The sequence below is a fragment of the Erythrolamprus reginae genome, chromosome 8, assembly GCF_031021105.1.
Source record: "Erythrolamprus reginae isolate rEryReg1 chromosome 8, rEryReg1.hap1, whole genome shotgun sequence".
NCBI lineage: Eukaryota > Metazoa > Chordata > Lepidosauria > Squamata > Dipsadidae > Erythrolamprus > Erythrolamprus reginae.
This window is the reverse complement of record NC_091957.1, coordinates 12,023,449-12,038,002: the sequence shown is the minus strand read 5'-3', so window position 1 is coordinate 12,038,002 and position 14,554 is coordinate 12,023,449. Positions and strand designations below refer to the sequence as shown.

At 47.1% G+C, this 14,554-nt stretch overlaps 1 protein-coding gene across 1 annotated transcript in view; it reads left to right on the top strand.

Annotated features, from left to right (window-relative positions):
- The window catches only part of NR5A1 (nuclear receptor subfamily 5 group A member 1), a 65,658-nt gene extending 51,803 nt beyond the window's left edge, over positions 1 to 13,855 (top strand). Inside the window, 3 exon segments of the mRNA XM_070758845.1 lie at positions 775 to 894; positions 1,540 to 1,687; positions 11,518 to 13,855. Of these exon segments, the coding sequence (XP_070614946.1) occupies positions 775 to 894; positions 1,540 to 1,687; positions 11,518 to 11,765 (516 nt within the window). The 3' untranslated portion in view covers positions 11,766 to 13,855.
- Positions 13,856 to 14,554: the final 699 nt, after the last annotated feature.

Below are 14,554 nucleotides of genomic sequence, written 5' to 3'. Positions count from 1 at the left end.
TCTGTCTGGCAAAACATAGTTTTGCTAACGAGAGATTACTGGTCAGTAATAAAAAAAGATGTTGAGACTCTAGAAAGAGCGCAGAGACAAGCAACAAAGATGATAGGAAAGACATAGCAAGAACAGTGCAGGAACTGGGTATGTCTAGTTTAATGAAAAGAAGGACCAGGGGGAGACATGATAGCAGTCTTCCAATATAGGAAGAGGGATAGAAAGATAGGAGAGAAAAGATAGAGAGGAAAGTGAGAAAAGAGGGAGGGAGGGAGGGAGAGAGAGAAGAGAGAGAAAGAGGGGAAAGAGGAGAGAGAAAGAGAGGAGAAAAAAGAGGGAGAAAGAGACAGAAAGGAGAGAGAGGGGAGAGAGAAAGGGAGGAAAGAGAAAAGAGAAATAGAGAAGAGAGAAGAGAGAGAGCGAAGAAGAGAAAGAGAGGAACAGGAGAAAGGGAGAGCGCACGAGAGAGTTGTTTTCATTGGCAGAGGATTTGCAGGAGGCTGTCACAGCCCAAAATAGAGCTTACAAGGGCCACAGGCTGCCCTCCCAAGCTCCATTTTCGCTCGCAAAGAGTTGCAGGAGGCCGTCGCAGCTGAAAATGTGATCTCGGGAGCCTGTTTTTTCTCTGGCAGAACGCTCAGGCTGCCATAGGCCTTCCTGACCCGAATGACATCAAGATGGCCACGCCCACCCCGGCCACACCCATCCCAGCCCCCTGAGGTCAAGCACAACCCAGATGCGACCCTCAATGAAACCGAGTTCAACCCCTCTCTCTCCTCCTAGGTTGGAGACCAGATGAAGCTGCTGCAGAACAGCTGGAGTGAGCTGCTGGTGTTCGACCACATTTTTCGCCAGGTCCAGTACGGAAAAGAGCACAGCTTGGTGTTGGTGACAGGCCAGGAGGTACGAACGGGGAAACTGAGGTTCGGGGTGGGTGGAGAAGCCGTTCTGGCTCATTTTACCAGGGGGCGGGTTCCAGTTACCTTTGCTACTGGTGCACATCACAACATTTCACACACCCATCCCCTTGCACGGTTTTAATTCTGCACATGCTCCGAAGGATGCTCACCCCATGAGCGGGGCTGGCACAGTGGTTAGAGTGCAGCACTGCAGGCTGGTTCAGATGTCTTTGGAGAGGGGCGGCATGCAAATCTAATAAATAAATTGGTTAAATTATGTATACCAAAATTGTAAAAACGATTCATTGTAATATAATTCAATATTAATGGTAATTTTTTTTTGGACATGTGATTGGAGAGAAAAATTTAAAAAATTGCCTGAAAATTGCCAAAATCTCCCTTGTGCGGGCGTCCCCTTCTGCAAAATCTCACTCTGACACATGCGCATCATGGCAGAGATGTGAAGCAGCGCATAAACTGCACCCGTAGTGGTAGAAGTGGCAACCCAGCCGAAACAGACTTGGAGCCATCCCTGTTAAGGCTTTGCACCCTTTCGTTCTGGAGTGGAGTGGCGGGGAAACCACAGGGGAAAACCCTCTGGCATTGATGCCTTCCCTCCCTCTCCCTCCCTCCATCCCCTCCCTTCTAGGTGGACATGTCCACGATTGCCAACCAGGCAGGATCGGTGGTGAACAACATGGTGCTGAAAGCTCAGGAGCTGGTGCTGAACCTGCACTCCCTTCAAATAGATCGGCAAGAATTCGTCTGCTTGAAATTCCTGATCCTCTTCAGCCTCGGTAAGTGGCACGTCTGGGCGAGGGGGAGGAAGGGAACGGGACGGAGGGGGAGGGAAGGCCCGGGTACCCAACGATGGAGACGGTGGAGCCCAACTGAAAAAACCCGCCTCTGCTGGACAGATGTTCGGGGACTATGGGATGAAACCTGTGGGGAGCAAGATCCCTTAAAGTCCTGTCCCGCAAGTGTCCATGGGCTGATAGGAGCCATGGTGGCGCAGTGGTGAGAGTGCAGTACTGCAGGCTACTTCCGCTGCCTGCCAGCTGCCTGCAATTTGGCAGTTCGAATCTCATCAGGCTCAAAGTTGACTCAGCCTTCCGTCCTCAGTAAAATGAGGACCCAGATTTTTTGGGCGCAAACGGCTGACTCTATAAACCGCTTAGAGAGGGCTGTAAAGTGGAACCGCCTGCTACCGCACGAATCCCAGCGACCGATAAGGTCCCACAGAGTTGGCCTTCTCCGGGTCCCGTCGACTAAATAATGTTGTTTGGCGGGCCCCAGGGGAAGAGCCTTCTCTGTGGCGACCCCGGCCCTCTGGAACCAACTCCCCCCGGAGATTAGAATTGCCCCCACCTTCACTGTCTTTCGTAAACTACTCAAGACTCATTTATACCGCCAGGCATGGGGGAGTTGAGATATTCCTTCCCCCTAGGCCATTTCAAGTTATGCATGGTATGTCTGTGTGTATGTTTGGTTTTATAATAAGGGTTTTTAGTTGTTTTATTATTGGATTGTCACATGCTGTTTTTATCATTGTTGTTAGCCGCCCCGAGTCTATGGAGAGGGGCGGCATACAAATCCAATAAATTATTATTATTATAATTATTATTAATTATTAAATGCTATTGCTATCTGGATGAAAAAGCCTCCTGCCCAAGATTGGCAAACCTATGGCACGGGTGCCATAGGTGGCATGCATTGCCATATCTACTGGCACACAAGCCGTTGCCCTAGCTCAGCTCCAACATGTGTGTAGCTGCCAGCTGTAGTTCGGCAGTTCAAATCTCACCACCGGCTCCAGGTTAACTCAGCCTTCCATGCTTCTGAGGTGGGTCAAATGAGGACCCAGATTGTTGCGGGGAAGAGGCTGACTCTGTAAATAGCGTAGAGAGGGTTGCAAAAGCACCACGAAGCAGTATATAAGTCTAAATGCTGTTGCTAATGCTACCTCCAACTTCTAAAAGTGACACGGAAGGCCACCACCAGAATCCTAGCACACCTCCAATGTTGAGGGACGCTCAACAGCCACCTGTTGTGTTGACATGAACATCTTCTAGATTTAAACACCCTTCCAACAAAGCATCAAATTGGAACAAGTTGGAAGGGACCTTGTAGATCGCCTAGTCCAGGGGCAGGCAAAGTTGGCTCTTCTATGACTTGTGGACTTCAACTCCCAGAATTCCCTGAGCCAATCATGCTAGCTCAGGAATTCTGGGAGTTGAAGTCCACATGTCATAGAAGAGCCAACTTTGCCTACCCCTGATCTAGTCCAACCCTCCCTCAAGAAGGAGGTCCTACACCATTTCCGACCGATGAGAGTCCAGTCCCTTCTTGAAAGCCTTCAGTGATGAAGCTCCCACAACTTCTGAAGGCAACTTCTATTCCATGGGTTGATTGGTCCAGGAAATCCCTTCTTATTTCCAGGTTGAATCTCTCCTTGATCAGTTTTCATCCATTATTCCATGTCTGGCCTTTGGATGCTTTGGAAAACAGCTTGACTCCCTTCCTCCTCTCTGGGGCAGTCCCTCAAATATTGGATGATTCTATCATGTCTCCCTTGGTCCTTCTCTTCGCTAGACCAGCCGTGGATAATTCCTACAGCCGTTCATCGCTTGTTTTAGCCTCCAGTCCCCTAAATCCTCTTGGTTGCTCTTCTTCGAACTTTTTCAAGACTCTCCACATTTTTTTGCGCATTGGAGAACTGCCATTTTTTCCCTCTTTCCGCATTGCGTTAAAATGACTTTGTCCTGTAGCTGGAGACCTATCTCCCCTCTTCTGTATTCGAGTCTTAGCGGGCAGGGCCCGTCCTGTCCTTTTGCCTTCCTCGAGGCTCTGCTGCACCCCACCAACTCCCCTATTATGTAGGGGCCTCCCCCCCTCCCCTCGCCGGCTGTAATTGTGCTCTGCCGGAGAATTCTCCAACATATGCGCCTTCGCTTTCCCGTGGCACAATCTGCACCCATGTGCATAAGAGGCCTGCTATTTCGAGCCGTAAATAGATTTCTTCCTTTCTTTTCTCTCTCTCTCTCCCTCTCTCTTTTTTTTCCTTCTCCCCCCCCTCCCCACTCCTGAGTAGCTAAAGAGGTTTTAATTAAAATTAGGGCTTCTCCAAACCGCAATATTTATGAGCATGGCACAGGTTAGCTTTGTTCTCCAGGAGGGTTTAATAGAGCCTTAATGGATTGACCTACCCTGCATCCTCGTACGGGCGGCTGACTTCCATTCTCCCGACAGCCAAACGAGGGGGCAGAGCGAGAAAATGGCTTTTTATTGCGGGCTGCATTCCCATAAGCGATGGCAATTTGTCAGAAGCCTCCGGCAAACAAAAGGAGCTGTGAATGAGAAGAACACTTGAGAGCAAAGAAATAGTCGCGCGGGCCCCCCCTTCTTTTCCCCTTTCCAGTGGTTCCCCTCCCTTCTCTGCCAGCGGCCGGGCTTTTGTCGCAGGACGGAGTCGGTGGGGGCCTCTCCCTCTAAGCCCCCCCGCCAGGATCTGAGCTGGGGATGGGGAACGGCATTCTTTATGTTCCCTTGCAGGAATGAAAAGATTATTCAAATATTCAATTAAACTGTGAATAGGGTGCTTTCTCCAAACCAGGTGAGTTCATCGCCACGAACCTGCTATTGTCACGCCCAGCACAGAGGGGGGGGGGCAGAGAGAGAGAAAGAGGAGACAGAAAAGAGAGAGGGAGGAAGGGAGAGAGGGGAGAGAGAGAAAAGAGGAAAAAAAGAGAGAAGAGGAGAAAGAGGGAGAGAGGAAAGGAGAGAAAGAGAAGAGAAAGAGGGGGGAAAGAAGAGGGAGAAAGGGAAGGAGAGAAAGAGGGAAGAGAGAGGAGAGAGAGAAGGGTGAAGAGAGAGGAGGAGAGAGGAAAGGAGAGAAAGAGAAGAGAAAGAGGGGAAAGAGAAGAGGGAGAAAGGGAAGGAGAGAAAGAGAGAAGAGAGAGGAGAGGAGAGAGAGGAGAGAGAAGGGTGAAGAGAAAGAGAGAGAAAAGGAAGGAGAGAAAGAGAAGAGAGAAAGGAGATAGAGAGAAGAGAAAAGAGAGGGGAGGAGAGGAGAGGAGAGAGAGAGAGAAGAGAGGGGAGAGGAGAGAGAGAGGGAGGGAGAGAGGGAAGGAGGGTAAGAAAGAAGGGAGAGGAGAGAGGGAAGGAGAGAGAAGAGAGAGAGAGGGAAGGATGGAAAGAGAGAGGGGAGAGGAGAGAGAAGAGGAGAGAGGAGTGGAGCGGGAAGGAGAGAGAAGAGAGGAGAGACAAGAGAGAGGGAAGGAGGGAAAGAGAGAAGAGAGGGGAGAGAAAGAGAGGGGAGGAGAGGGAAGGAGAGAAGAGAGGAGAGAGAGGAAGAGGGAAAGAAAAGAGAGAGGAAATAGAGAGAAGAGGAGAGAGTGGGAGAGAGGGAAGGAGAAAGAGGAAGAGAGAGAGTTGACATTTAGCGAAGATGTATACTTTCTGGTGGTGGTGGTAGTGGAAAATGGGAGGGAAGATTGTTTGTTTACACAAAGACAGACAGACAGACACACACACACACACACCTATTACTTTCTATTAACCCTCCACCTCCTTCCATGCAAAAATTGCAGTCGCGCAAGTTCAGTGGATGGGAAGAAAATGGGAAGGGCAGGGATTCCATTCTGGAATTGAGTAGGGCCTGGCGGTGGCTTGGCCTGACCATCTCCAGGTCCCGTCGACCAAACAATGTCGTCTGCTGGGAACCAAGGGAAGAGCCTTCTCTGTGGTGGCCCCACCCCTCTGGAATCAACTCCCCTTGGAGATTCGAATTGCCCCCACCCTCCTCACCTTCCATAAAATGTTGAAGACCCATCTATACCGCCGAGCATGGGGGGATTAATTTCTCTCCCCTTATCTTTCTGACTCAACATATGAGACTGGTTTGATTGTTTTAGAATTGTTAGTTTTTATAATAATGGGGTTTTTAATATAGTTTATATTGGATTTGTATTTTATTGTATTTATTGTTGTTGTGAGCCGCTCTGAGTTCTCGGAGAGGGGTGGCATACAAATCTAAATAATAATAATAATAATAATAATAATAATAATAATAATAATAATAACAACAACAACAACAACAACAACATTTATTTATTTATTTATTTATTTATTTATTTATTTATTTATTTATTTATTTATCAGATTTGTATGCCGCTCCTCTCCGCAGACTCGGGGCGGCTCACAGCAATAATAACACAATGTAAACAAATCTAATATTTAAGTTAATTTAAAAAACCCCAATTTAGAAACCAATCATACATACTAGCATACCATACATAAATTTTATAAGCCTAGGGGGAGGGAAAATGTCAATTCCCCCATGCCTGACAACAGAGGTGGGTTTTAAGGAGTTACGAAAGGCAAGGAGGGTGGGGGCAACTGTGATATCTGGGGGGAGTTGGTTCCAAAGGGTCGGGGCCGCCACAGAGAAGGCTCTTCCCCTGGGTCCCGCCAAACAACATTGTTTAGTTGACGGGACCCGGAGAAGGCCAACTCTGTGGGACCTAACTGGTCGCTGGGATTCATGCGGCAGAAGGCGGTCCCGGAGATATTCTGCTCCGGTGCCAGAATAACAACAACAACAATAAAAATAAAAATCTGGGGGGGGGGGGTGTCCTTCTCCTGTCAAGGGTCTTTCAGGAAAGCCAGAGATCCCCATTTTAGGGTGTGTGGGGCTCCTAGAGACCTCATAAATAATTTCCCAGGAATTAATGAAGATTCCCACGCCGATAAAAGAGGGGACTTATAGATGAGGGTTGCAATGAGAAAGTCCTTCCATCCTTTCCTTGCAGAGGTTTCACGGCCTGAGCTAGGCAACATCATCAACGCTAGCAAGGTGTGGGTTTTGCTCTTTCTCTCTCTTCCAGCACTGATGATGTTACCTAGCTGGGTCATGAAACGTTTGCAATAAAACCACCCAGCTCAGAGGAGCACCAAGGACTCCCAATCAAGATTGCAATAATTCTCCATCCTTTTGGAGGAATTCTATTCTATTTTCAAGGGCACAGGGGTTCATACCGACATGACAGCGCCTCCATCTAAAAGCTTTTCTCAATTTCGGCTAGCTCCAGAGGCATGGCCTTCAATTCCCAGAAGTCCCCAGTCCAAGCATTTTTCCCTGCTCCCAGAATTCTATGGCAGGCTGGGTAATTCTGGGAGTTGAGGTCCAGGCTTGGTCGCCATGGTGTTGAGACTTCAGAAAGAGTGCAGAGAAGAGCAACCAAGAAGATTAGGGGACTGGAGGCTCAAACATAGGAAGAACAGCTGCAGGATTTGGGTTTAGCTAGTGTTGTAAATCATGATACTTGACAAATGTGTCTTTTCTTTTATGTACATTGAGAGCATCTGCACCAAAGACAAATTCTTTGTATGTCCAATAAAACACATGGCTAATCAAAAATTCTATTCTATTCTATTCTATTTTCTATAATTTCTAATTTCTAATTTCTTTTCTATTTTCTAATTTCTATTTTCTATTATTTTCTATTTTCTATTATAAAGAAAAGAAGAATTAGGCATCTTTATTTATTTATTAGGACATATTTGCTGCCCCACTCCCAGAGGACTCTGGCGGCTCACAGCCAAATAGACATAAAATGCAATATAAAACCCCATACAAACAGTACAAAATAATTAAAAACCCACAATTAACAATTAAAACAGCTAACAAACAAAAACCATCCATGTCTTCCAAAATCTCAGAGGGAGGGAGTCAAGCTAGTCTCCAAAGCACCTGAGGGCAGGACGAGAAGCAATGGGTGGAAACTAAATAAGGGGAGAAGCAACCTAGAACTAAGGAGAAATTTCCTGACAGTCAGAACTATCAATCAGTGGAACAACTTGCCTCCAGAAGTTGTGAATGCTCCAACACTGGAAGTTTTTAAGAAGATGTTGGATAACTGTTTGTCTGAAGTGGTTTAGAGTTTCCTGTCTAAGCAGGGGGTTGGACTAGAAGACCTCCAAGGTCCCTTCCAACATAGTTATTTTATTCCATTCATCTTGAATTGAGAGAAACAGCGATCCAATCGAGAGCTGTAGTATTAATTGCGGTTGCTAAATTTGAGCCGTGCCTGGGGAAGTCCACAGAACCAGACCAAGCAAACAAAGAAATGAATGAAAAAAATAAAAGCACCAACATTTAAATTAATTTTATCTAGGTGCATCGATTGGATGCTCATTCTATGAAATGCCTGAAATTGTGCCATAGGATGTTTCCGACAAATGACCGACCGAGACACACATCTAATAACGATGGGAACCAAACAAGACTGGGTTTTATCAGGTCGCTCGCAGCACCTGCCGATCCACTTTGGCTGGCTTTTCTTGCAACGCAGTTTCTGCGCTCCGCAAAGCCCTGTTGCCCACAATATACCCACAACGGCCCCCGTCTGTGCCAGGCGGCAGGGATCAGGGTTTCTATGCCGGCTGAGCTGCCTGGCGGCTTTGCGGAGGCCAAGTAGATTAAAGGAAAATCTCGCCATCCGGGGTTTAGAGGCGAAGGCAATCTGGTGCCTCGTCTGGCGGGGAGGCGAGGACAATTCCAGACGGTGGAGGGGAAAATGCCTTGTTTACCTGCTGTTGACATTTTCCCTGCTGGGTTGACGAAATCAGAGGGGGGAGGGACCTTAGAGGTCATCCAGCCCAACCCCCTCCCGGCCCAGGGTAGGATCGACGGCTTGCATCTAAAGAAGATCAATCTCTTTTTTATTTATTTTCAAATTTTAGGTACCAAACAACAATAAAACATGACAAAATGTCAAAACAATAATTACACTATAATTACAATAATGGGTGAGCAGTGTGGTCGGGCGGTAGGATACTTGGCTGCATAGCTAGAGGTATAACAAGCAGGAAGAAGGAGATTGTGATCCCGCTATATAGAGCGCTGGTGAGTCCACATTTGGAAGACTGTGTTCAGTTCTGGAGACCTCACCTTCGAAAAGATATTGACAAAATTGAATGGGTCCAAAGACGGGCTACAAGAATGGTGGAAGGTCTTAAGCATAAAACATATCAGGAAAGACTTAATGAACTCAATCTGTATAGTCTGGAGGACAGAAGGAAAAGGGGGAACATGATCAAAACATTTAAATATATCAAAGGGTTAAATAAGGTTCAGGAGGGAAGTGTTTTTAATAGGAAAGTGAACACAAGAACAAGGGGACACAATCTGAAGTTAGTTGGGGGAAAGATCAAAAGCAACATGAGAAAATATTATTTTACTGAAAGAGTAGTAGATGCTTGGAACAAACCTCCAGCAGACATGGTTGGTAAATCCACAGTAACTGAATTTAGACATGCCTGGGATAAACATAGATCCATCCTAAGATAAAATACAAAAATAGTGTGGCAGACTAGATGGACCATGAGGTCCTTTTCTGCCATCAGTCTTCTACGTTTCTACACAGTTATATAATAAATCATTTTTATTAGTCAGATCATGCCAGACTAATCTCAGCATTCTTTGACAAAGTGACAAAATTAGTGGACCAGGGGAATGCTGCCGATGTGGTTTACTTGGACTTCAATAAGGCTTTTGACAAAGTAGACCATAACCTACAACTAAATAAACTGGAAAAATGTGGGATGGACAGCAACACCTCCAGATGGATTCAAAGCTAACCAACTACATTCTACATGTATTGCTCAATGGAACTACATCTACATGGAGAGATGTATGCGGTGGAGTACCCCAAGGCTCTGCTTTAGGCCCAGTACTCTTCAACATCTTCATGACTTAGACGAGGGGATAGATGGGGAACTTATCAAATTTTTATCAAAAAAGAGATTTTTTTGCCAACAACAGCCTGCCCCCTTGGCTATTTTCTCTTGCACCTCCCTTCCTCTTTCTCTCTTTCCTCCTCCTACCTACTTTCCCTTCACTCCTCCCAAACCTCTCTCTCACACTCCCCCTCTCTCTCCCCCCTCTTTATCTTTCTTTACTCTTTCTGCCTCTCACTTCCTCTCTACCTTCCTATCTACTTCCTCTTCTGTCCTCTAAAACCTTTCCTATCCTATTAGCAGACCATTGTTGTAAATTTAGTTTCTAAATAATAATAACAACAACAACAACCACCATTATTTTTTAGTTTTAACTTGCAGTTCCAAAAATGTAAAACTTTTAATTTCGGGTATACAACTGCCTCCAATTTTTAAAACAGCTAATTTTGTCATCCGAATTTCCCAACTAATTAATCCCCTCTTTTGAATCCAACTTTGATGATTATTCCCTTTACTTTCCCAAATACCTATGATTTTTTATTTCTTCTCATCGCAAGGCCTAATATTTCCCTCCCCTCTCTTAATCTCTTTTCTTCAATATTTGTTTCTTATATTATAACTATATGCCCCTATAGTACTTTTCTATGATTTAAATGTGCCAAATAGCTACAATTTTTATTTATTTATTCGAGTTGGAAGGGACCTTGTGGTCATCTAGTCCAACCCCATCCTAATGCAATTTAGGATTGTATTTGCTTTTTTGGCCACTGCTGCACACTGCTGGCTCATATTTACTTGGTTGTCCACCAAAATTCCAAGACTCTTCTCATAGTTGCTGCTGTTGAATGTGGTTTCACCCAGCTTGTATGCATCTCTTAGGTTTAAGTGATGGATTAAGCCAGTGGTTCTCAACCTGGGAGTCGGGACCCCTTTGGGGGCCGAACGACCATTTCACAGGGGTCGCCTAAGACCAAATTGGAAAAGACAAATTTCCCCTGGTGTTAGGAACTAAAGCTTCTCTTCTGACAACTTGGAGTTTATTTTTACAATCCGACTAATCAGGCGTTGGCAGTGGGGTTGTCCCTCTGACCTTCCTGCCAATCAGCTTAAATCTCTAATGGGGGAATTGGCGCTAGACTTATGGTTGGGGGTCACCACAACAGGAAGAACTGTATTAAGGGGTTGCAGCCAGTGTTCCCTCTAATTTTTTTGGGGGGGTGGGCGGAAAAGTATAGTGTCTGAGCGGCAGTCCCTTCGGGACTGGGCGGCACAGAAGTAACAAACAAACAAACAAACAAACAAACAAACAAACAAACAAACAAAAAACCCACCCTGTTTTGCCTCAGAGAATTTCAAAATAAAATACTGTACTGTGTGTCTATAACAGTGAGCTCATAATAGGGCAACTCTATCAATATCAAAATGCCACTTAAATAGTTGAGCTAGTTTCAAACTAGATTTTGATTTTCTTTCTCTCTTCCTTACTCCCATTCTTTTTCTTTCTCTTTTCCTTCCTCTCTTTTTTCTATCTGTTTCTCTCTCTCCCTCTCTTCCTCTCTCTCTCTCCTTCCCTCTCACTCTTTCCCTCTCGGCTTCTGGGCAGGTTTGGAAAACTCTGAGTTGATGATGATTTTTAAGTGAGCGATTGCTCACTGCTCAGCTTAGAGGGAACTATGGTCGCAGCATTAGTTGAGAACCACTGGATTAAGCAGATCGCGGTCCTTGTTAGCGCCGCCGCTACCTGTCTGCAAACCTAGCCATTTTGCAAATTTTACCAAACTCCTGGCTGGGGAAGGAGTGGGGGGTGGTGGACTCGGGGCAAAAGCTGGACTGACAACACCCCCCCCCCCGCCCTCCCTTGCCCGCTTTCTCCTTGTTTTGGCTGCAGATGTGAAGTACCTGGAGAATTCCAGCGCGGTCAAGGAAGCTCAGGAAAAAGCCAATACAGCTCTGATGGAATACACCCTCTGCCATTATCCGCATACCATGGACAAATTCCGGCACCTGTTGGTCCAGCTTGCGGACATCCGGGCCCTCAGCATACAGGCTGAAGAGTACCTGTACACCAAACACCTGAACGGGGAAGTGCCCTGCAACAACTTGCTGATTGAAATGCTGCACGCGAAGCGGACTTGAGGGGCTCCCCTCCGCCCCAGAGCAGCTGACGGACTGGACAGACAGATGGACGGAGGAAAGAGGAGGCTGGGGCGGCCGGGGAAAGGGGTTGGCAATTAGGGGAGCCCTGCCCACTCTCTGGGTTTCGACCCTGAGTCCTTTCGTTGTCCAGCATGCTGGAATCGGGCCAGTTCCGCCTTTCTTGTGTCCCTGATGCTGGGATGTTATTGTGGGGAGAATCCAAAAAAGAGCAACTTCAACTTTGGAGCTCTGCAGTCTTCGGAGATGGTTTGGAAGTCAGCAGTGTGTGTGTGTGTGTGTGTGTGTAGGGGTTGTGGGGAGAGAAAGGGGCCACCCTGTCTTTCTTTCCCCGGCCTCGATCCGAAAAGGGGAAACCTACCAGCGACCCACGAGTGAGGTCGCCGTTCCTTCCCTCGGCCACAGCTGGTGCATTTTGCAAGGAAAATGGGGGTGCCCCTTCTCCCCCCTGCACCTCAAACGTCAGGAAGATGTCTTTAGGGGGTCTGGAGGTGCGAGAGGATTTGTGAAGGCGCAAGGGATCATTCCTCCCACCTCCCACCCACCGCGCTTCTCAATCTCACGGGTGGGTGGTAGGTGGGAGGAACGATCCCTTTGCTAAAGTTTTCACAGACTGTGGTTCGTTTTCATTTCCAGTTCACTCCGCGGAGCATCTCCTGGGCGTGCGCTCGGTCCATGCCATGGTACGGCGGCTCGAGTGTTTGGCGGCCGTATCCTGAAAAAGTCGGGCCCTCTCCGCAGGCTTGTGAATCCTCTCGAGCGCATGAAATTGTTCGCGGATTCTCCCTCCCCCAAACCCTTTTTCGTTATTTTTTTTTTGCCTAGCAATTTAATTTTACTGTTGCTCCATCCAGCAAAAAGCGGGTTCGTTTTCAAACGGCCTGTGTCTGGTCGCCGTGTCTCTTTCGTATTTAATCTCTTCCCAATAGTCCTAAATCCATTTTATTTAATTTTATTCATGAATGAATTTCTCAGCCAGGAGAACTTTTGGGGAGAGGAGGGGGAGGTGACGGGTGTGTCCAAGAAAGGCCAGATCTCGACCGTTAAAGCCACCAACCCATCCCAGTGAGGTTCTCTTTGGCGTCCAGCAGTCCCTTCCTTTAAAAAAACCCATCCAGCTTTTCGAGAAATAGCCTAGCCAGAATCCTGAACTGACTTGCTGGTAAAGATACGGTCTCTCTCTTTGTGTGTGTGTTTGTGTCTTGCCTCTGAGTGTGTGTGTGTGTCCAAGTTTGAAGTGTTTCTCAAAATCTAGATTCCTGTTGGACCTGCTCCACGAAAGGTCAAGCCTCTTCCTGTTTCTTTTCTTGTATTTTGTCCCTCTCTTCTAAAAAAAGGCTCGCCAGTTGTGCAAGGTTACTTTTGCAAAGAGAAGGAGGGGTGGTTTTTTTTACGGGGATCGTTTCCTTAAGCGCTTTGACCGTCCAGCCACATCCTCTGAGCCCTGTTGCAGAGATGGCAAAACGGTTCATATTTATCTGAGTTTTCGGGGGCTTTAAAAAAATTTAGCAGAGAAGCTTGGGAAAGCGGGCGATGGGTTGTGGGACCAGCTGCCTTCGAGGAATAGGGGGGGGGGTGATACAGTGCCCCCCCCCTCCAAAATCCCAATTGGGCTTCTTCGCAGCTGTTGAGTGCCTTCCTACCCAGGTCTACGTGATGGTTCGATTCTGTCCCCCACCTGCCCTTCTGTTCCTCATGCGCTGCAGTGGTGGACTCTCATGATTGCTTGTCTCTTGTGTGTTTGACCACGCCTTTCCCCGCTTCGTATGTGACTTCGGGACAATCGGTCCCCAGTGTGCGTCCGTGGATCTGCGTGTTGTGGTTTGATCTGCGTGGTTGGAGGACGCCCCTTGGAAGCGGCCAATGCTTTCTCGGTTTGCCCGTGGATCTGGGGGAGGGGGTGGAGAGGAGGAAGGTCTCTCTTCTCACTCCCAGCCCTACGCAAACATGAAAAGTGCTCTTAAGTGTCTATGCCCACCCCTCAAACCCTCTCTCCATGTCCTTCCCCCAAAAGTCTTTATGGAGTTCTACCTTGCTGAATTCAGACATTCCAATAAATTTTATAATTCCGATGAGGTCCATTTCATGACTGGTTCTTTGCCGCCAATGGGGATGCTTGGATGCTTTATTTGCAACCAAAGATGGCGAGGGTGGGGTAAAATTCAATTTCTTTTTTATTTTTTACTACCGGTTCATGTGGGCATGGCTTGGCGGGCATGGTGTGCCTTGGTGGCGTGGCAGGGGAAGGATACTGCAAAGTCTCCATTAACTCCAACTCCAGGGGAAGGATACTGTAGAATCTCCATTTCTGGGGGAAGGATACTGCAAAATCCCCATTCCCTCCCTACTCTAGGGGAAAGATACTGCAGAATCTCTATTCCTGGGGGAAGGATATTGCAGAATCCCCAAAGATACTGCAGATTCTCCATTCCCTCCCACTCCAGGGGAAGGATACTTTAGAATCTCCATTTCTGGGGGAAGGATACTGCAAAATCCCCATTCCCTCCCTACTCTAGGGGAAAGATACTGCAGAATCTCTATTCCTGGGGGAAGGATATTGCAGAATCCCCAAAGATACTGCAGATTCTCCATTCCCTCCCACTCCAGGGGAAGGATACTGCAGAATCTTCATTCCTGGGGGAAGGATACTGTAGAATCTCAATTCCCTCCCCACTCCAGAGGAAGGATACTACAGAATCTTCATTCCTGGGGGAAGGATACTGTAGAATTTTCATTCCTGGGGGAAGGATACTGCAAAATCCCCATTCCCT